Source organism: Anthonomus grandis, chromosome 1 (assembly GCF_022605725.1).
Source record: "Anthonomus grandis grandis chromosome 1, icAntGran1.3, whole genome shotgun sequence".
Lineage (NCBI taxonomy): Eukaryota > Metazoa > Arthropoda > Insecta > Coleoptera > Curculionidae > Anthonomus > Anthonomus grandis.
The window spans coordinates 45,206,747-45,230,773 of record NC_065546.1 but is presented as its reverse complement, the minus strand read 5'-3'; the positions used below and the strand labels follow the sequence as shown (position 1 = coordinate 45,230,773).

General features: G+C 31.7%; 1 protein-coding gene across 2 annotated transcripts in view; it reads left to right on the top strand.

Annotated features, from left to right (window-relative positions):
* LOC126736802 (uncharacterized) overlaps window positions 1-23,852 on the top strand; it is an 84,935-nt gene extending 61,083 nt beyond the window's left edge. For both annotated transcript variants that reach the window (XM_050441362.1, XM_050441366.1), the window contains exons 8-15: window positions 5,689-5,794; window positions 5,849-6,022; window positions 6,072-6,236; window positions 19,846-19,971; window positions 20,027-20,226; window positions 20,339-20,503; window positions 20,559-20,714; window positions 22,786-23,852. In XM_050441362.1, coding sequence (XP_050297319.1) covers window positions 5,689-5,794; window positions 5,849-6,022; window positions 6,072-6,236; window positions 19,846-19,971; window positions 20,027-20,226; window positions 20,339-20,503; window positions 20,559-20,714; window positions 22,786-22,980 — 1,287 coding nt within the window. In that variant the 3' untranslated portion in view covers window positions 22,981-23,852. The remainder of the gene's footprint in view (window positions 1-5,688; window positions 5,795-5,848; window positions 6,023-6,071; window positions 6,237-19,845; window positions 19,972-20,026; window positions 20,227-20,338; window positions 20,504-20,558; window positions 20,715-22,785) is intronic.
* The last annotated feature ends 175 nt before the right edge of the window (window positions 23,853-24,027 follow it).

Sequence of the window (24,027 nt, the reverse complement as noted above, 5' to 3'; positions counted from 1 at the left end):
TAATAAAAAAAATGTATGATAATTATAAGTGGCTCTGCGGTTGTCTCCATAAAAACAAAATGTATTGTTGGCCCTGTTTACTGTTTGGAAAGGAAAAAAAATTTTGAAATAAAACTGGGTACATCGATTTAAGCAAGTTTTCAAATGCTGCAAAAAAAACATGACCAGTCGACTAATCACTTAAACAGCGCGCTTTCTCTGCATAGCTTTAGTGGAACTCGGATTGAAACAGCCCTGTCTCGTCAATTTCGAGAAGAAATTGAAAGGCACAATGCAAGGGTGGATAGAAATCGTAATGTAATGCGGCGATTAATAGATATTACGTGTTATTTGGCTATGCAGGTATTGCCGTTTCGCGGGCATTTTGAGTCTGTAGACTCTGTACACAGAGGTCATGTTATAGAATGTGTTAAGTTATTAAGTAATTATGACGGCCTTTTAGCGGATCACGTGCAATCAGTTACCGAAAAAGAAAACAGACCTGTATTTAGTGGACTGTCAAATAGGATCGAAAACGATCTTATTTTAAGTATATCAGCAGTCATTTTAAAAACTGTTCGAGCTGAAATTTTGTAAACGAAATTCGTAGCAATAATGATAGACGAAACTCCTGATGTCAGTGGTAAAGAACAATTATGTGCTATTTTAAGATATTTAAAAAATAATAATGAAGTCGTTGATCGGTTTATCGGATTTTTTGATGTTTCGGGAAATAGAAATGCAGAAAAACTAACTGAAATTGTACTGGATTTACTAAAAGACTACGAGTGTTCTGATAAGCTTATAGCTCAAACTTATGACGGGGCTGCAGTACTCTCTTCGAAGAAAAATGACGTTCAAAAAAAAGTGCGCGAAACTTGTACAGATGCTTTGTACGTATGGTGCTCTGCGCATATTTTAAATCTGGTCTTGTCAAAATCGTGTGAACAGGTTGTTGAAACCAAACACTTTTTTGGCACGATAAAAAAGTTAGCTTCATTTTTTCACACAAGCACCAAAAGATCAGATTTATATAACAAGTTTTGTTCGAAAAAATTGCCGCGAGTTGTGCAAACAAGATGGGTTTATAATTCCCGAACGGTTAATGTTATATACACGGAGCGTGAGAATTTAATTAATATTTTTTGTGAGATAATAGATAATTTAGCAGACTGGGATGGTGATTGGATTTCTGCAGCAAGAACACATGAGCGGCTTTAAAACATGATTTTGAATTTAACTTCTTTTTGGAAATATTTAATACAATATTTGGACAAACTGACATCTTATATAATATCTTACAGTCGAAAATTGTAGACATGGGCTATTGTGTAAAAAAAAATAGATGAATTTACCGATCATGTCGAAAACTTTTACACAAAGAATGATGTTATTTACGAAAAAATTGTTAAATTTTGTGGAGAGCCTAGAAAAATTCGAAACATAGATAATTTAAAAATATATATAACTATAAAAGAATATTTCGAGAAATAATTGACAACATTGAAAACGAAATAATTGACAGATATAAGGAGATTCGCCAGTTAAATTTTTTTAAACTTTTAGACACTGACTCATTTCAATTAAAATTCCCCGATGATATCTTATTGCATTTAAAATCTTTATATGGAAAATACTTTGATTTTGATCGTTTAAAAAACGAATTAGTTTGTTTATATTCTTCCTCCGAGTTTTCCAAACTGAATGCGTACGAAATTATAAGATATTGTCATGAACAAAAATTATGTGATGTGTTTCCGCAATTACTGATTTTGGGAAAATTAATTTTAATAATCCCTGCTAGTAGTGCATCAGCAGAAAGATCATTCTCTGGGCTAAAAAGAATACATACCTATTTAAGAAACACTCAAGGACAGGAAAGATTAACTAATTTGACCGTAATTTCTTTGGAAAATTAACTTTTGCAAGACATTAAACGAAATTCAAACTTTTATAACGATGTCATGGATGTTTTTTTAAAAAAGGATCGTAGAATTGACCTAATCTATAAATAATGTTAATATTTGTATTAAAAAGTTAAAAAAATAAAAAGATATCTACTTATATTTTTAGTATTTTCATTTTATTGTTAAAAAACATTTAGTTGTAGCTATAGGTAAGTAAAAAAATTATATAATAAACAATAAATAATAAATTTGGAGGTTAAAATAAACATTTGAGACGGGAAAGCCCCAAAAAATTTTTGCGCTTTTTTTTACGGAATCTTTTTGTCTTTTTGCCTACCCTGCTGAAACATCCACTGCACGCCACTGATACTGTTATATATTTTTGAAAAGGTAAAGAATGGCCAATTTTATGAACTATAAATATATAGGGTGTTCCGTTTAAAAAAACATAAGTTCGGGTTATAACTCAAAAACTATTAATCAAAAAAAATATATATCTACACAACTATATTCTACGGAAAAAATCTATAAGGATGAGTTTTTACTTTTACAAAAACTTTAAAAATAACGGAGATACGAGAGGGATCCCAAAATGCAAAAATTTCAAAAATGCCCTGTATCTTAAAAAATAAAAGGGCTATGAAAATTTTGTTAACAGCATCTTTAGTTTTACGAAAAAGTAGTACAGTGTCGCGAAAACCGCAACTCTATCTCTAAAAATAACAGAGATATCCCGCAAAAGTAACACCTTATACAAATGAAGACCCATTTCATGAATATCTGAAGTATTACAAAACAATGTAAACAGCCATGGAAAAACAACAATGTGATTAAGGAAACAATGGCGGTGATAAAATACATAAATGATGTCAAACAGTTTTGACAGATATTTATTTCAGTACACGAATGTTCACTTAATAAATAAATTTTAATAGAATAAAACCTTTTAAATGCATTAACTATCACGGTAAGCTTCTCAAATGCTGAGTTTGTCGATATGCATTACCTATTCGGGCATGCTGACGACAATGCATTTGAAGTCAGACGATTATACCAAGAGCGTTTTCCAAATAGCATAACTCCGGATACCCGAACGTTTTGAGGAACTCACAAAAAGTTATGTGACACGGGATCTTTTCAACCAAAATCTACCTAAAAGGGGCACACCATACTGTACGAACACCGGACACCGAGGAAACTGTTTTAAATTTAGTTAAAGAAAACTCTGAAATAAGTATCAGAAAAAAATGGGAATATTTTAAATATTATTCATGTTCTAGTATGAAGAATTCTTCATGATTATTTACTATATCCGTATGATATCCAAAGAGTTGAGGCCCTACTTCCTCGGGATTTTCCATTAAGAATAAATTTCTGCCAAAGGTTTCTTCAAATGGTTGCCGAAAACCAAAGAAAAAAAAAGTTGAAGTCAAAATTTTATTCACGTACGACAATAATTTTTCCAGAAACGCCATAAGAAATTTTCACAACAACCATTTCCGCGCTGGCATTACAGAATAAATGTATGTGATGCAATTAATGGTGATTATTTAATTGGATCTTATTTACTACTAAGTAGACGGGAATAATTATCGCCAGCTTCTCGAAAAGGATTTACCAAATTTGCAAGACGACCTCCCTATTTTTACGTGACATCGAATGTGGTATGCATGGTGCACCTGCGCACTTCAGTCTCCAGGTACCAGAATTTTTAAATCAACATTATAATAATCGCTGGATAGGGCGTGCAGGATCTCAATTGTGACCACCTAGATCCCCGGATCTAAACAACCTCGATTTTTTCTTGTGGGGACATCTTAAGAGGCTGGTTTACAGCACTCCAGTACATACCGAAGACGAGTCGAGAAGCCGCATAACAGCGTCTTGTGACTATCAGAAATATTCCAGGCATTTTTCAAAAGGTACGAAACATATTGAGGAGAAGAGCTGAAGCATGTATAATGGCATTTTCATTTTTGTTCACGTATTGTTCTATTGTTCTTTCAATTTAATGGTAAAATAATGTCAGTGCAGGGTGTCCCATTTTGGGTACTTTTGCGGGGAATTTCCGTTATTTTTACCGTTAATAGGATGCAGTTTTCGCGACAGTGTGCTACTTTTTCGTGAAACTAAAAAGGCCGTTAAAAAGTGAAAAACATATATATTTATAGTTTATAAATATACAGGGTGTTACATTAAAAAAAAATTTGGTTTATAACCCAAAAATAATCAATATTTGACAAAAATTATTTACACCACTGTATTCCATGGAAAAGAAATCTATAAGAAATATTATTTTACCTTTTCGATAAGTTGAAGGATAACGGAGATACGAGGCGAGTCCCAAAATGCAAAATTCTTAGAAATGCCTTGTATCTTAAAAACTAAGAGGGCTATGAAAATGTTGTTAACGATATCTTTAATTTCACGAAAAAGTAGCATACTGTCGCGATAACCTCATCCTGTTAACGTTAAAGATAATGGAGATACCCCGCAAAAGTACCCAAAATGGGACACCCTGCACTGACATTATTTTACCATTTAACTGAAAGAACAATAGAACAATACGTGAACAAAAATGAAAATGCCATTATACATGCTTCAGCTCTTTTCCTCAATATGTTTCGTACCCTTTGAAAAATGCCTGGAATATTTCTGATAGTATCACAAGACGCTATTATGCGGTTTCTCGACTCGCGTCGACCAGCGTCTTAGGCTGTCCCCACAAGAAAAAATCGAGGTTGTTTAGATCCGGGGATCTAGGTGGTCACAATTGAGATCCTTTACGCCACGTTTCCTTAATCACATTGTCGTTTTTCCATGGCTGTCTACATTGTTTTGTAATACTTTAGATATTCATGAAATGGGTCTTCATCGGTTTGAAAGTTGTCATCTTTAGAACGAAATTAGGTAGATCCTATATGAAATTTTTAAAAACTATTTAAAGATTAGAATTAGAGTTGTTGGTAATACTGTAATGGTAAAATAATGTACATATCTTTAAATATTTTTATTAAATAATTATTTTTGAAGTAAAACTTTTCGCACGCTTGAGTTGGGGAGTAAGCTGGCGAATGCGTTACGAAAAGTGTGATCGAGCGAGGCGAACGGTAGTTGAGAAGGATATATGATAAAGGATCAGCATATTATTCTGTAACACCCTGTATGTTAGTTTTTTAATATAGTAAAAAAATGTTGATATTGTCAAAAGCTTTATTAAAATCTGAATATTTCGAAAATTCATGTAACGATTTTATTGGCTTGATGAGTTATTTTACCAAAAAAATAAAAATGTCCATGTAAATACAACCGTTTTGGAGCTATTGAGTAGTGTTTGAATGGATTGAAAAAATAATGATGTTGTTAAAAACTTTGCAAAATCTAAATATTTTGGAAACTCAGATAACGATTTCATTAATTTTAGTTTTATCAGCTGTCAAATTGTAAAGTTTGTTTATCAAAAAGGTCTTCCTTGTAAATACAACCGTTGTAATATTATTTAGTAGTGTTCGAATGGATTGGAAAAATCTTGATGCTGTTAAAGGCTTTACAAAACTCTAAATATTTTGAAAAATTATGTCAAAATTTTAGTTTTATCTGAAAGCTGATGAGTTTTTTTTTACCAAAACGGTCTTTTACAACTTTCCCTATACATACAACCGTTTTGAAGTTATTAACCAGTTTTCCCGTATATGCCAGAAAATGTATTGAAATAGGTAAAAGAAAAGTCTATTTTATTTTGAAAATTAAATTTGCTCTATTTTTAAATTCCTTTTTAACAAATTCCCTCATTTCTCTTAAGGACCTTATCTTCCATAACGAAGCATACAACAACTGCAGCAGCATAGACTCTACGCCAGAGAAATCAAGACTATTTATAGACCAGAAGCCGTCTCCTAATGGAAAAGGCAAGTTTAAACCTCACTTAAATCTCCCAACAACAACGTAATTAATGTTTTCAGGCTCTTCCTTTATGTCTGCCGTCATAAACGCCATAAGAAGTGCCGCAGCTGGCAGGGATTTCAGCAGGAAAAACAGTTTACACGATAGAAGTAGTTCCAACGAAATGCTTGATTCAGAAACTGAACCCTGTCTGATGATGGAACATGTTCTCGAAGATGTTGTTATACCTGACGGTAAGATACTTCGTATGTTCTTTGTACGCTTTATAACGAACGTTTTTAGGTTATTCTCATAATATGATCTCATCCGGACACGGCAGCATGCTAAGTTCTAGGTTAACCCATAGCGAGAGTATGAAAGATGTGTCAAATTTATACTTTAGTAGGCAGCATTCGGAGCCGACCAGTCTTAATACGTCATTTACTACTAGTGATATATTTTCGTTAAGTAAGTATTAAGTTTGGATTAGTTAAATGTTTCCTTAATATTCTAGGAATATGATGGTGATGATAAATAAATATTTTCAGGGATTTTTTCAATGACATAGGGTCAATTCTATGAATATACGAAAAAAAAAGAATTTTTGATGTTTAGGAAGCGTATTTACAAACTATACTATAGCACAGAGCTCCATAGAACTCGGCGGCTCAGCACTGCAGTATAATATGTAGTTGAGAAATGCGCTTATTTATCATTACATACTATATATACTACGCTACAGAGCATTAGAAAGAAAAATGTTTTTGTGATTTGTTTGGCGCTCTAAAATTGGTAGTAACATATTTAATTATTGTGTAATTATTTATGTTGTTATTATTATTGAATTTTGTTTTTTTTTTGCTGGCGATTTCGATATACAAGATAAAGGATGTTTAAATATTTAATGAATATGATGCGACTGGAAAATTTGAAAACAAATACCTAATGTTGTGAAGGTGTATTGTATTTTAAAAATTTTAATAGTAGCTTCTGGGCTTTTAAAGGTACGTTAATACAACTTTTAAATACGTACACGTAAAACGTAATTTCTTTAGTCCATTCCTAAACAACCTTTAATTTTAAATTAAAGGTTTTGCTTTAGAATGTACAGATTTATATTTTGTATCATTAATCTGCTTGCATGGATAATACAAGGGAATAAACTTTTCTGAAATAGCGAAAAAATGCCCTTATGTTGGTAAAAATGTTCAACGTAGACACAACGAACCACCAAATAGTAATAGCGCAAAAGTTGATTTATATTATTCTGCAATTCATATGAATTAAGAACTAAATTAAAGTGGTTAAGCTTGACTACGTTAAGTATTCTTCTAAAGTTTTCTTTAAATTTTTTTGCAATTTTAGAATAGTTTGCAAGCTGTTTAGAATTAGGTGTACCAAGTAAGGATACGACTGTAAGGGATTATTTTATTAGATTAATTTTAATAGAAAAATAAAACAGATTTACCAAACTTTATCTTAACCTTATTATCTAATTAGTTCTATTAGTATCTAAATTAGTAATTTTATTATAGTTAGTTAGCCCAAAACAAACTTTTTACCGAGCTTTGGTATTTTGGCGATTGCAGTCCACAGCTTGGTTAAGTGACCTTGGAACCTTACGTCTTCGGATGATTTTTATTTTTTGCTGACCTTCCTGCGAGTTCTTTTTGATCCAGATGTCATTCCAGGTCTTTACGATTTTCTACTTGTGGACGTAGGCTGTACTTTAATTATTTTTCCATGACGAATATGCTTCATGTAGAATGAAGTATATTCGTCAATAGATTATATAGTAAATATATAGTAAATAGATTTAGCAACTCCGATGAGGTTTTTATTTTTTCTAATGTTTTGTTCAGTTTCACATATTTGTTGCTTCAGGAGTCGAGTCTCTTTTAACCATCTGTACGAAATTTGAAAAATTTTGACTTAATTGTTCTACCGCAACTTCTTTTCTCTTAAATAGATCATTTGTGTGTGATGGATATTTCTAACATCACTTCTATGTTAGAAATATCCATCCGTTAAGGCTCCAAGGTCACTAAATTAACTTGTACCCTACAAACGTCAAAACGCAATATATCACTATAAAAAAAAATATTAAAAAAAAAAAATATTATAAATATTTCAATTTTTTTAAAGATAGGTACTATTGAATTGAATCTTTTTGTTATGAATACTAGGTATCATCTCTTTTTTTTTATAAAATAGAGCTAATAAAATATTGAATGATTTCTTACAGCTTTTTCTTACTGATTAACAATGGTGTTCGTATAAACTCCTTAAGTTTAGTAATATTGTCTATAGATAGATAGGTCGAATCTATCGTAGACAATATTAGGTAGATGAGTAAAATAAAAAGAAAATAAATAATAACCTGTATATTCTTATACATTCTGTCTCATTAACACACAAGAATATGCTTCTAATTCTACCATTTCTAATCCGCAAAGTCTTCAGGTTTTCCTTTCATATTTTAAGGAAAAGTAATTCCTTTCTTTTTATTCATTAGGCCCTTTAAATTTCAAATCTAAACTAAAGTATAGGTAGCACCTTCTTAAAATCTATACTCTATTTCAGAAGTGTGTAGAGCAATAAAACCTCATTAGGTATGCAAAAGTAGTACCTGGTGATCCACCAATATTTTATGCCACTACTTTAGTTGGGTATTAGTTTCAATGTAAAATTCTTTCTTTTCGTTGATTGCAGGTAGTGCCACCCGGTTTTGGGTCAATTTATGATTTTTGCCCATTGTTACCCACTGATAAACATTGAAAACGGTTCGCCAAAGGCGTGCAACTGGGACTTGTTTTTTACCTTATAATTAATGTACTTAAATGCTATTTTATTTTAGAAAGTTACTTTTGTTTAAATGGAATAATATATTTTTTTCACAAATTTATTGAACATAATATGTAGAGTAAAACAGTTGAAAATGTCACTTTTGGATCTGGCACTTTTTGAACAGTGTATAACAATTTTAAATTATAATAGATTGAAGTCTTCTTCGTCATCTGACGAACTGTCATCACCTCTTGACATTATAATTAAAGGATCGACTGTCTGATCGATGAGGTTGTCAAGATCCCACATTTTGTCCTCTTGCTTAATTACATGCTGGACTGCTTTTCGCCAATTCTCTGGTGTCGCTTCCGTAATGGCTTGATCAAACAGTAGCTTAACATCTTTCATTTTAAAAGTCGTGTTTTGTCTTGCTACAAATCCTTTTACCTTCGCCCATATCAGTTCTATAGGATTTAGTTCGCAATGATATGGCGGTAAGCGCAGTACAGTTATATTATATTTTTCGGCTATATCTTCCACGGCGTATTTCATGAAACGAGTTTTGTGTAAGTTTGCTATTGCTAGCAGTTCTTTTCTTATCAAATTTGCTTTAAACGCAATACCTTTTGCAGTCAGCCAATCGATAATTTCTTGCTTTCTCCAACTTGAAGTTGGCGTCTTCTCTATTCGCCGTGAATGATAGCTTGCATTATCCATAACCACCACCGAATTAGCCGGAAGAAATTTTATCATTTCACCAAAATAATCCTCGAAAACGTCTGAGTTCATGTCTTCATGGTAATCTCCTGTGCGAGTCGACTCAAAGGTTAGCAGACCTTCTTTTAAAAATCCCTCTTCGCTTCCAATATGTGTGATTATAAGTCTTTTCCTTTTCCCGAAGGTACTTTAATACCCGTAGACAGGCCTTCTATGAAAGCTTGGCGAGCACTGGTTATATTTTTGTCTTGCCACATTTTTTGGACTATATAACCTTCGTTAATCCACGTCTCATCAAGATAAAAAACTTTCTTTTGCTCCCTGCGGTACTGCTTGATACTTCTCAAGTATTGTCGTCTCCAACAAACAATTTCGTCGCTCTCCAGTAAAAGTGCTTTGCGGTTATGCTTTTCCCAGGCAAAATCCATATTTTTTAAAGTTTTCCATAAAAGTTTTCTACTTATCAACGGAATACTGTCATCTCGGCCAAGCTTCATTAAAATTTTGTCTAGGGTGGGTATTTCCTTTTTAAAATAAAAAGAGTGAACTTTTCTTCGAATTATACATTTAGCATTTTCATCAAGGACTTTTGTAGGTCATCCTGGCTTTTGCTTGGGAGATTCCACTTGACCTGCTACTTTTCTTTCCCGCAACAATTTGAAAATGGTGGACTTTGCAATTCCACTCATTCGAGAACATTTTTCAACAATTTCTTGCACAGTAAAACTAGGGTGATCGTGTTTTATGCAATCATGTACATTTAAAATAATAACTTTTTCACTCAGCGATAGTGGAGAATTTTTAGTACATCTTTTCGTTGGACTGAATACCTCCATTTTTTAAATATTGGGATAATAATATTGTGATTACACTACAGCGTAGCAGTGACTACTAACGTTTAAAATATGATTTAAAAGTATTTATAGTCTGTATATATTACCTGACCCCATTTTTGCATGTTACAAAGCGTTAAAAGATAGGTACCTATACAAAAGGATTAAAAGTATTTATTTAGTATTTAATCTCTTTCAAAATAAAGGCATTTAATCCGGGAAAATTAAATTCATAAATATTATAAGTACCTGCGCCTATGAACTACCACGAAATGTAGCCAAACAGAACGGAATTCCCCAGTTTATTGCTCTATACACTTCTGAAATAGAGTATAACAATTTATATGTACTCATTTAGATACATACTTTGTATTCATATACATAAAAATAAAAAACCTAACTTACAAATAAAGCACTATCGAAATTCTAAAACCCAAAATACAACACACCTTCGCAACATTGTTTTTAAATTTTAAAGTAGCATTAATCTATTCATTAAATATTTTAACACGCCTCATCTTCTAAATTAAAATCACCAACAACAATGAAACAAAAACCAATAATAATAATAACGTAAATAATTACACATTTATTCACTGTTACTACCAATTTTACAGCACCAAAAAATCACATAAAAACATTTTTCTTTCTAATGCTCTGTAGCGTAGTATAGTATGTAGTGACAAATAAGCGCATTTCTCAACTACATATTATACTGCGGTGCAGAGCCGCCGAGTTCTGGTGCTCTGTGCTGTAGTATAGTATGTAAATACGCTTACGGGAAGCCTTTAAATATTTAAAAACACCTTGCATTGAATTCTATAGGATTATTCTAGGTGTAAGATTAGAAGAAAGTATTTACAGAATATTCAGTATTATTCGAATATTCTTTTCACATTTATACAAAGCAAGTTTTTTACAGTGTCAGTGTTTTGATGACATCACCAGTACAGGGGGTATTTTAGTACCAGGGGGACATTTTATGATATTGTTGACATTTATCCCTTCACCCTCCCCAAAGAGGGAGAGAATGTCACTTTCTTATTTTAAATGGAATGATGTGTTTTTATTTTAATAATAGAATCTACGTTTAATGCGAGTTCTGCAAAAAAAATTAAATTACTCTTCTGGTTATGGAATTGCGACCAAGTATGTAACTACAATAAAACAAATTTCTACCACCTAATTTTTAATTATTTATCGTTTATTATCCTTAAGAAGTTCAAAATAATCGCTTTTGACTTCCAACCACTTATTTATTCTTTCTTTAAGCCCGTTTCGTTCCCGCTGTAACATTTTTGGTGTCACTTATAAATAAATATAACGAATTCTGTTTATCATGGTTCTCTGGGGTCATTGGTGCAGTAGCTTGTACTTTATCCTTATTAAAAATATCCTGCATTATATTTTCCATTAAAAAAAACCAATGGGGTAAAATTTGGTGAACGAGCATGCCAGTTGACAGGACCTCCTTCATCAATCCACCTGCTTTCAAAAATTTCATTCAAATAATTACTATTTTCTCTCTCTATTGGAGATTTCGGTCTCTATTGCATAATAGGGTGGCTCCGTTCTACTGAAACCATATGTCAGGATTTATATTCTGGTTTAGTAATAGAGGTAACTGATTTTTAAAAAAAAATCTGTGTACATCTACTGCCCAATTAAATGACATTGAAAAAAATATAGGTCAATAACTCTATCCTTGAAAATACCACACCTGACGTTAATAGATCAGGGATGTTGATTTCGTAGGGTTCTCATTCAGTGAGGATTTTTAAACAACCGGTAATATACAGGGTGTCCCATTAGTGCGATAACGGACGATAGCTCCTTATACAGTGATACAAAAAAAATTTTCTTATACAAAGTTACTCTACTGTCTAAGGTGCATAACATAAAAATATTTTTGGATATACAGGGTGATTCATAAATGTGATATGATACACAACTTTTTTAATTTAAATGGAACACCCTATATTTTATTGCATTTTTGCATTGCTTTAAAAATTCTGCATACCTTTTATCAAGCATCGTCTATACCAAAACTTACCCGTTTGTGAGATATTTAATATTTTATCAAAAAATCGACGTTTGCACGTCTCCACAAAAACAAAAATAATTCACTCATTTGGCATCCTACAAGCCAAATCTTTTGTAGGTTGTCAGTGCATACTTACACTTACTTTATGATCCTATGAGAATTTGATAATATTCTACAGGGTGTTCGCAATACTCTATCCAAAACCAAAAAATGTAAACAACCATATCTTATTTTTTTTCAAATGGAATGACCCATATTTTTTTATCTTAAAATATTCACAATGTGATAAGCTTTCTTTTTTGTTAAACATATCATATATATATCTGTAATAGTTATCGAGTTTTTTACACTTTTTCCTAATTTGGCCCTTAAAATCCACAATAGTCGCGTTTTAATTTAAAATAAGTTTGCTTACTTGGCCATGGAAATAACAATTGCACAAAAATCAAGCAATTACTTTGACAGAAGATTTAGTGTTGTCAGTTTATCACTTAAGCGAAACATTTTTGCATTAAAAATGAATTTTTCGAAAGAGGATATGGTGAAAATGATTTACTGTTTGGGTGCAAGTGAGAAAAATTATTTACTGGCAAACAGAGTTTATGCACAGAGATATCCGGATGCAGAACGACATCCAAATCGATTGGCATTTGAAAGACTAAAGGAGAGATTTAAAAGAACTGGAAATTTAAATTATGAAATGTCACAAAGACACAAAACAGGGGCAAATCCACAAAATCAAATGCTTGTTATGCAAGCCCTAGTAGATAATCCGCATGTCTCTTGTAGGCAAATTGAAAGGCAGTTGGACATTAAAAAATCCACTGTTAATAGAATCACCCGAAAATATAAATTTTATCCATATCACGTACAGCTTGTACAAGAATTAAGCGATCAAGATTTTGCTAATCGCCGAAACTTTTGCCGCTGGGCTTTGCATCAAATCCAACTGCAACAGGACTTTTTTGACTTTGTGTTGTTCACTGATGAAGCGACATTCCATAAAAATGAATTTGTAAACCGACACAACTTCCATTATTACAACGATGTAAATCCAAGGCATGTGATACCACTGGTTCATCAACATAGATGGTCACTTAATGTATGGGCTGGTATCATTGGGACAAAGCTTCTTGGACCATATTTCTTTGATGGGGCAGTGAACGGTCAGAACTTTCTAGATTTTTTGCAAAATGAATTCGAAGAAGAGCTGGATGATCTACCGTTACAAACAGTAAGACGAATGTGGCTACAATTAGATGGAGCGCCTCCTCATTTTAGCCGTGTTGTGAGGGCCCATGAGAGAACCAGTTGCTTGGCCGGCCAGATCTCCTGACCTCATAAAACTCGATTTTTTCTTGTGGGGGTTTGTGAAAAATCGGGTTTATCAAAGGCCTGTTACCACCAAAAACGACATGAAGCAAAGAATTCGGAATGTTTTTCAAGAAGTAACTAGAGAAATGTTACAGAAAGTAAGCAGTTCTTTTGTTAAACGAATTCGTTTGTGTGATCAACACCAGGGTGGACATGTAAAACATTATTTATAGTTTAATGTACATACCTTTTTGGTTTAGTCATTTGTTGTTGTTATTGTTCACAATTTTAATTTTTTTTATTTAAGGAATATTTTTTTGTTAATTTTTCGATTAGTTTTAAGATTTTATTATTTGGTAAATTTTAAACAAAATTTCTTTTCTGTACATTTTGGTATCATTAAATTTGTTGTAATTTAATAAAATGCCAAATTTAAAAATGCTTTTCAATCCGTTCCGTTTACTATTTTTAAAGTTTAAGGTTTAATAAATTGTTTTTTTCAAACGTCTTTAAACGTTTAGCAAAATCTTTATCAGATAATTCTTGCATAATCTGTAGGTACCTACATAAAAACATGTGATTCTGTTAACAGTGGATTTTTGAATTATCTAACTGTGCTTGCCGATAAACAGTAAAGTTACCTCAATTGCATCCAAACAGTTGAAACAGTAAATCATTTTCACCATATCCTCTTTCGAAAAATTCATTTTTAATGCAAAAATTAGTGATAAACTGACAACACCAAATCTTCTGTAAAAGTAATTGCTTGATTTTTGTGCAATTGTTATTTCCATGGGCAACTAAGCAAACTTCTTTTAAATTAAAACGCGACTATTGTGGATTTTAAGGGCGAAATTAGGAAAAGATTTTATAATATTCGGAAACCTCTCTGCCCATAATACTGCACTTATATCACTCCCTATAATTTGTTTTTCACTACTTTAAAATTAACAACATGTCAACTTCTACGATTCCATGTTTCTTTCTTAAAGAAGACGTCAAAATTTTGTTGTGACATATACAAACGCCAAGAGTTCCATGGCAATGGTTGTAAGTATGGTTAACATATTCGAATTGTTTTTAAATTTAATTAAAATATTTTTGATTACAATTCAAAACAGCAAAGCAATTAAAAAAAAATTGGCAAACAGAATTCAGATTTGACTTAAGAATTCTGATCTGACTCTGAATGAAATTGTCAAAAATATCATACAATGGATCCGTATACTTTTGCCATCAAAATATTCTAAAAAAAGTTGCAGCCGTTTTGGACATATGTATCTCATTGTAACACTGTAAAAAACTCATCCTTTAGAATATTTCCAGGAGTAACTTGTTATAGGCTACATTAATATATTTATTCCCTAGACAGAAACAGTATCTGCTTACCTTCGACACTGCCTGGAACAGATTTTTTGTCACTTCTAGGCGTTTGAAGTAATTTTCTAAACAAGAAAAGAAAATAACAATAAAAATACTTTTTTTGTGTGAAAAAAAACTAGAAATTACTCTAAACTGTCTGGAAGAGAAACAAGCAATATTTGCTCTATCTCTTCACCTGTTGCAAAATTGACTTTAAATGCCTGGGAGAAAAGTGTATCCTTCCAGGCTTTTGAAGTCACTTTTTATAGGTAGAAAGAAGATATAAATTTGTATTGCCTGGAAAGATCAAGGAATTATTTCAACTACTTGGACAACCAACTTTTGCCTCCTCTTTAACTGCCTGGAGAAGAATATTTTTTGCTACTTCATGGCATTTGAAGTGTTTTTTATATTACAAAGGAAAATCTAACCTTATCGGTTATTCTTGACTACCCTAAAAAAGCCTTCGGCCGAATTAATTACAATTTATTAATTATAACTTTAAAAAATATTCGCTTCCCTGATAGTTTCTTAACACTAATAAATAGCAATTTGAACAATAAATACCAATCAGTTTGCTATCGAAATACCAACTCTACTCAACTTTTATTGGAGAATGGGATACCTCAAGGATCCGTACTTGGTACTCTGATCTTCTCTCTGTATATCATGTCATTCGGTATCATTATAAGCAACGTTTTGTTGTTTTTTGAAGTTTTATATATGTTTTTTAGTATCAGATTTAACAATACTCTACAAAACCTGAATAATGACCCTCAAAAATTATTTTTATATTCTGAGAAATACTGTCTCTGAATCAAGTCTAGGGTTATGCTTTACGGGCAAAAAACAATAGAGCGATTTAAAACATAAATAAATTCAAATATTAGACTAAAAAATCAAGCTCTTTTGCTGAGAAATATTGCTGGTAATCTGGTCCTTTACGTGAATGCTGATCTGAGATTTCAGAGACTTGTTTCTAGTGTAGTGCAAAAATAATTTTTCAATTTAAAATTATTATATAATAACAGACATACATTTAGTAAAAGGACGAAAGCAAATTTTATGTAAATTTATTAGTTTTGTCTCATATCAATTTTGCAGATGTTGTTTACGGCCTAAAATAATCGTTTACAAAAGATATTACTTAATATAACTACTTACAAAGGATTAACTTTAATTACAGAACATCAATAACTGAAAGGTGTTTCTTACATTTCTATACTTAATTCTTTAAGGTTCCTAAATTAAAGATGTTTATATATCTGAGTAAAAAAGTGTCATATCGAACAGATTACATAACTTAAATATTCGTAGAAGTACTCTCAGACTAAAATGGCCATACTTCAGAGATCTTTCTCATACATTATTGGCAAATGTATAAACGTCTTAGTATTGGCTCAATTAATTGTTATTGCGAAAGAAAATAAATCTTACAAACATCATGAAATAAGCCTTTCTTGTTATATTTTTTTCCTTTTTCTTTTAATCTTAGGGTTTCAGTATTTTAAACTAACAACACGCACTTTTAATTATATAAATTGCATAAAGATAAGCTTTTAGGACATAAATAGGTTTAAGTTACAGATAATATAATTATTCCGCCGCACGACGGACTTATTACCATATAAGTAACTTATCCGCCGTAAAACTTAAAGTAACGAGTAAGTGCGGCGGAACGTAATGGTTGAAAAAATAGTTTTTTGAAAAAATAGATTTTAGTGCACAGTAGCTGAGATCCGCCGAAAATATTCAGAAAATTCTATCAAGCTTTAAGTTCTGCTAGTATGTAAAGGGTAGGTATGTAAAGAAACTTAAAAAAACTAAGAAAACTATTTAGACAATATATTAGAATTTATTTCCTCCATATTTGTTTGATTTTTTTGGTCAATTTGCCAGTTTTCCGGGTACTTTTCTTTGCTTTTTTTGTCAAACCAATTACAGTATTGTTATGACCTTTTGGCCTACCTCTTTTTTATTGCAACAGGTAAAATCACATTGTTCATATTATGTACATCATCGTTCTTCTTAGGAGTGTCGCTTTTGTCGTTGTTGTGACCATTTTCTGATATAGATATCGAGTTGTTTTCAACCATTTGTTCATCTGTCATACAAATCTCATAGTTAACAATATTTTCTAAGTCATTAATATTATTTATTAGTAGTGTTCAAGATAGTTTCGGTTGTTGTTAACTAAGTCAGAGGTGTCAGATAGTGATTCTTTGTCCATTACACCAAGAGCACCGGTAATTGGTTCAGCAGGCAAATATTGATACTCACATTCTATCATCAGTAATGTTTTCACTTTCCCCGTCCTGTTCCACTATTGTTACTTACTTGTCATTTTCATTGTGTGAGTGTTACCTAGAGGTTGTAGGTAACACTCACACAATGAAAATGACACCTAGATCACAATCTTATTCATTCAGTATATCATTTGATATAAATAATCGTTGATTAGAGTAATAGTGTTTTCTTGTCCAACGTTCATTGCATAAAGTTTCTTCGCATGTATCCAAACCAAGCTCTTCTCGCTTTCTAAAAATATGCTTGCAAGTTAAAAGCATCGAAGTATGAGAACCACAATTACAAGACTGAGCTGTCTCATAGTTAGAATCTGAACTATTTTTTCTTTGTAAAAACTGTTTTTTTACAAACTGGAAAGCGTAAGTGGTTAAAAATTGTAAATATGTATGAAGTGTAATATCATTTTTGTAGTAGCTTATTGGAACTTCGTATATAAAATTAGCAGCTTTATGGTCTCTTTCATCGTTCATAACCATAATCAGTTTAAAAAAATCATCAATAAAATCAGATAGTGAACTGTATTTTTGTACTAGTGACTTTATTTTTCCATTAAGTGATTCGAGTCTGTTATTAGTGGTATTCAAAAAGTTGGCCTGTTGAAATTTTGGACCAAGTGTCCATTCATCTTTAATATCATGCCAATTTTTGTCAAAATATTCAATAACCGTCAGTGGACAATTCTTTAACAAATCTTCATACAAAGTATTATATGTGGCTGCATCGCGAGAATAAACCATTTTCGTTGGGATAACGTTATACCTAATTTGTTTGTAGAAATTTCTCTGTTAAAAGTTCTCATCGCATGGAAAATGCAGATTAGAACATTTGCTTGAGGGAAACTTTCTTTCAGTAATCGCCTCTCATTTAGATCTTCGTCGGCCATTATCGACTTTACTTCTGTCCATCGTGGATAAAAAACTTTAAATGTAGATAATAACCATTGCATTGTGTCAATGTTTTCTTCAACTAGTATACCTACGGCCACAATTTCAGAAAGTCCATTACCATCTTCATTTATAATTAATAACACTGGTGTTCTTATGTTTAATAGTTTGAATGTACTATCAATGCAGATAAATTCAGGGTACACTGACATATAATGTTTCATAATTTTAGTTTGAAACAACAAAGCTTTAAATTTATTCTCTTCATCGCTTAAAACGTTAAGGTTAAGGCTTAAACGATAAGGGTATGCTTTATTATTTATGAAACCCTTATATCTCAATATAATTTACTAACTTACCATACTTAGTATGCAGTTTTTCAATACTATTGCTTAGTGTCATATCTGTTGCTTCCGATTTTTTTACTCCTTTGGCCACGTTGTGAATGTCTTTCAAGAGGATAATTTGATTAAATTTTTCTTCCATGTAACATTTTATTTCTTTGCGTTTAGTTCTTAATTTTGCCAGATTAATTATGTGTGCCTGTATATCCTCTGAAAGACGTCGTTGCTGTGGTAAATAATCATATAGTTGCTAAAATTAGTATCATACAGTATCCCAGTAATAAATAATTAAAAATTAGTATGCAAAATTTGCCATAACAGTATATACCTTGCTTATTTGATGATAAAGGTTAGTTTCAGTGCTAATTATTTGTCATTTAGTACCACACTGTGAGGCTCTTAATGTAATATGAGCATTGCAGCCATCTTTGTATGTGCTAAAAAAATATATCACACATATTAAGAAGGGGCAGGCTATTCCAGTATAAAAATAAAAAACATAATACACAAAACATACATAAATAACAAAATTTCTTCAAAATTTAAGTGACGCATTTAAATACTAAATTTCTTTATTTGTTTTTGAAATATGACTTAAACTTGCCCTTTTTTAAATGGAACACCCTGTATTTTATAGTACCAAAACTGCTTATCCGATATACAGGTGTGATACATCGTTGAAAAATAGAAAGGGCTATTTATTGAGGTCATAAAATACAGGGTGTTCCATTAAAAAAAAAAACTCTATCTTAGAAAATGACGGAGATACCCTGCAATTACAACCAATTTGGGACACAGTGTACAATTGACTGTATATTATACTTAAAATTATTATTGCTTACTACTATTTACAGACTTACCTGGTACTTCGCTCCCCGCTTCCGGATGACTTAAACTTTTTACCGCCTTTAATGCAAGCATACTTCAACTGGTAATATTTTAATTTGGGGTCTATGTAGCGTTTGGTTTTCTTCTTTGTCCCTGAGATAGTACTAGCTTCTCGTTTATAAAATGATACGTATTCTTTATTACAATATCTATTTAATGCTTCAACAAATTCTTCATAGGAATCGAAAACTTCACCAAGTCTTATATCTTTATCCATATCCATATTTTTTAATTAATCAAACCACAAAATACGACACAAATAACATACACATCTACTTGTCACTTCTGCTTTTAAAGAGAATAGAAAAAATTATAGGTTATGTCGGTTTTACCAATTATTTCGGCGGGATTTCAATGTAAAACAGAAACATTCCGCCGCAAACTGTAAATAAAATGATTTTTTCGGGGGACAAATCATTGTAATGATAATTAAACCGCCGGACGGCAGAACTATTCGTTTATTTATTAGATTTCGCCGGTGGACATATAGCCACACCGTTAAATTATATTTTTAATTTATTGATGGTGTTCCATTTAATTGTCATGTAATATAGAATTCTCTGAAAATGTTTAGTAACTTTTGTATCTTACTTTTAGGCGAATATTTCCCGGCAATTTCACTTGTGGACCAAGTTATCGAGGTTGATAACGTTATTACGCGGTTACTTAAGGTGATTAGGATCATACAAATTGAAAATGAAGACTGTATGGCGGATTTACAAGGTAACGCATAGATTTAAATCTGTCATTAAGGTAAAATATATGTTGTTTTTTTTAGATCAACGGGACACATTGACAGAGCAAGTAGATAAACAAAAAGAGACAAATAAATTAGTGGTTAAACAATTAAAAGACTGGGAGTTATTAGGTGCTAGATTAAAGAGCGAAGTGAAGGAGCTGATGGGCCAATTGAGCAGGAAAAATAACGAAATGGATGGAATTAAATCTGAATTGAATAAGCAAAGAGAGGAAGTAGAGGTAACCAAATGAATTCATTAAATTTTAATAAAAATCCTGAATAAAAAAGTACAAGTTTGCTTTAAAGGCCCACTAATGATTTATACAAATATTATTATATATGTTTTTATAGAAACTCAATCAGGACGTATGCGACCTTTCAACTGCCTTATCCAAGGCAGAACTGGAGTCGAAAATTAAAGAAGAAGAAGTGGAAAGAGCAATTGAAAAATTCCGGGAAACTGGAGAAATACCTTCACCAGAAATCTTAGCCAGAGCTGCGATTTATGAAAATGAGGCAAGACAGTATTAATTGTTTATAAGAGAAAAAGGGAAAATATTTAATTTTTCAGGTTCCTAGATTAAGAGAGAAATTGGCAGAGAAAGAGAAGCGTCTAAACGAGCTCAATCAAGAGTTTATCGCCGGCAAGGAAGTTTTAACGGAGAATCTCAAAGAAGCTGTTAATGAAACTAAGCGACAATATGATGCTATTGATGGTGCTTTGGAGGTAAAATTGTTTATTTAAAATGTCATTGGAAATTTACAATTTATACCCAAACCAAAACTGCATTAAATACGGAAATCCTTAACCCAGAATGACAGTTTTCCAAATCCATCCTTAGGAACGACTATATATTAGTCCTAAAATTTTTTGAAAATATTTCAAGAGGGTCTAAGATACCTCAAAAAACCTTTGCATGATAAATTAAAATCTTGCTGTTACTCTTGCTCTCTAAGCAGCAAGCTTTTGGGGTACAAGAAATATTCTAATATAAAATTATTTAGTAAAAAATTCTCCTTCCTTGACTAAAATCCTTTATACTACTATCTATTTAAGAATATTCCAATTATTTTATGAAAATATTCCCAAGAATAGTGGGAATGTGGTTAAAGAAAAAGCAAAAGTGGCCCAACTACCGAAATCCTATACCCAGTATGACGTTTTTAGCCAAATCCTTCCTCAGGAGCTGCTCTACATTACCTTTGGTGTATTAGGCGGAGAAATTTTGCATTTATTCAACGTATTTTAAGGCATTTAAACCTTCAATATATCTGGATTTGAATAAAAAATAGGAGTTTTTATTTAAAAAACAAAAGTTGGCTTTGAAATGACCTTGAGGTCAAGAACAAGGTCACCGCTGAATTTTTAAGTCAAAACTAAACAAGTTTTTTCTGAAAAGTTTTCTTGGGAAATGCGATCCTGGGAAGCTACTACTACTTTTGTTGCACTCTGTATAACGGTTTCCATATGAAACCATTTTATTCTACACTTTTTTGCTGAACGTTTTAAGGTCCCAGAAATATTACATGTAGATCAAATTTACACAAATTTCAAACACTCTTCGTCTTTTCTCCGAAAAAAGTAACGAAAATTACGTTTTTCGTGACCTTGTAATATACAATATTGTATATATGGTTTTTTTTAAAACTTTAGTTATTTATTTAAAACTGGTATAAAAATGGAAGGTTCCATATAAAAAGTAGACCGATTTTACCGAAACTGATTTTAGGTACCGATCTTCTTCCCCAAATATTAGTTTAAAATGGGATAGCCTCTGCTTTTCTTCAATAATCATTTCTAAAATTATATTAGTTCAAGAAAGACAAATTAATATGGATGTTTCAAGGTCACAAAACATGAAGTTCAAACTTCTAGTATACCTTGTTTTGTCAATGACCCTAGAAAGCTTTTAAGGTTTGTTCTTGCTGCAAATTTCTAACAAGTTTCCATACCATTCTTGATGCGCATGCGTAAAATATTACAACTTCTGATCAATTTAAAACCGTCTGTGCGAACATCAAACGAGGCTTAAGTGGAGTCCAATTTAATAGAAAAGGAGCAAGAAAAATAACGTCACTTTTTTATGCCAAAGGGAAATGTGAAAATAAATAAATTATAAACAAAAATTTACAATACAACCTTAAGATAGGTGCATATTATTAATAGAATTTAAAATTGTGTAATTGCTGCTACTTCAGGGCTTTCTCTAAAATAGTCAAGAAATTCTATTCTATTAAATTGGGACTTCAAGTAAATCTTCTAAGTCTGTGTCGGAATCTCAAAATTCCAATAATTCAGACTCTTCCGACGATTGAAAATCACTCATTTTCTTAATGTTTATTTTTAGACTATTCCAACAATTTAAAATACAATTTTAAAACGAATATCAGGGCTTATACAAAACGACAAAACACAAACAACAAGTTAGAGGTTATGTTCATATTAACAAGATCGGCGATGATTGACTACACGAAATTCTCTCAGACTTTACTTGAAGTAAATCCGAAAACAAGTTTGACGATCAGAAATTTTTGTAAGAACATCAAACTTTTTATTTGAAACCGATCAGAAGTGCGAACGCATTTTACTCTATTACGCATGTTTGTTTGTCGAAAACTTGTTTCTTACTGCTGTGAGAACAAACCTATCAAGGTCTCACTTTTTTGGTCAATCAATTCAACCTGTTATTAAAAATTTCGCCAATATGACCTTCAGGTGATTTTGAAACTATTTTCGATTTTATTAACAGGAAGGCAAAGCAACAGGATATTTTGATACATTTTCCACTTTTTCCCAGGTCCTACACAGTATACAGTCCGTCGTTCAACAATGTCCGCCTTTAGCAAAACTCCAACGAGATTTAGAAGAAGTGAGTTTTCAAAGTGCGTCTACGATGCCCATCGCAGTAGCACCTGCAGACTGTAACGCCAACGCATCCGGTCTTCTGCAAGCCAATATCGAAGTTGCACAGGCGATTAACACGAAAGCGTGAAAAAAGTTGATTTTTAGTGTAAAATTTTCTTAATAAGAAGCCATTTTTAGTGGATTTTTTAAGAGCTACAAAAATCAATTTGATTGTATTTTATTGAACGATTTTTCCAATTTTTTGCACACATTAAGCCCGCTACTCATTAATCGTTGATGCAAAATGGCGCATCATATGTAATGCACCATATTTCAGTCTTTTTTGTTTCTCTTACCAGGGTTCCATAAGCGTGAACTCAATTGAATTTTTTTAATCATATTAAAAATACTGTTGTGGCTTCAATCTATTCTACAATATGTAAATTAAATTTTACTAACCAACTACAACATAATAATAGTTAAACCATGTTTTCAATCCTTTAAGTAAAAAATTGGTATGTATGTTTTTATATTTACCTTTCCTATACGTCCTATACTATACGCACTTCCGCATCAACAAACTAATGACGAATGAAATTTAAACCCCATTTGTTGGTTTGTAGTGTTTCCTTTGATGATTCGCCTGAAAAACTGACTTCTTTTGGAAACGCCGCACATGGAATCACATTATATACATTATCTATTTGAAAATCGTCTTAACGATTAATGAGTATCAGGGTTTCCAGTTAAACGCACAATTTTTAAATCTATATTCAGTTATAATGGAAATACAAAGAAAAGCCAGTGTTAGAACTATCTATCTATCTATATGACGTGTTTTCTGAAGATGTGGATATTAAGACTTTTAATGTTGTTGAATGTATTGTTGTATTATACACTTAGACGTTATTTTACTTATAATATTGTATTATGTTTCTTGCGCCATTTATTCAATTTTTATTATAATTGTACTGTAAATTATGTTTTAAATAAGACGAAAGTAATGTTTACCAGTAAGAAGTTGTTTTTTTTGTTCCTTTTCGGTTAGATTGGTGCCATTTCATTAATTAAATTTTAGCGTTCTTGGCGTTGGGAGTACATTTAGGTTAACATTTAAGGATAAAGCTTTTTTTAAAGAAAAACGCTGCATGCAGTCAAATATTTTGTTTTCTTCACCTCTAATCGTAAAAGTAGT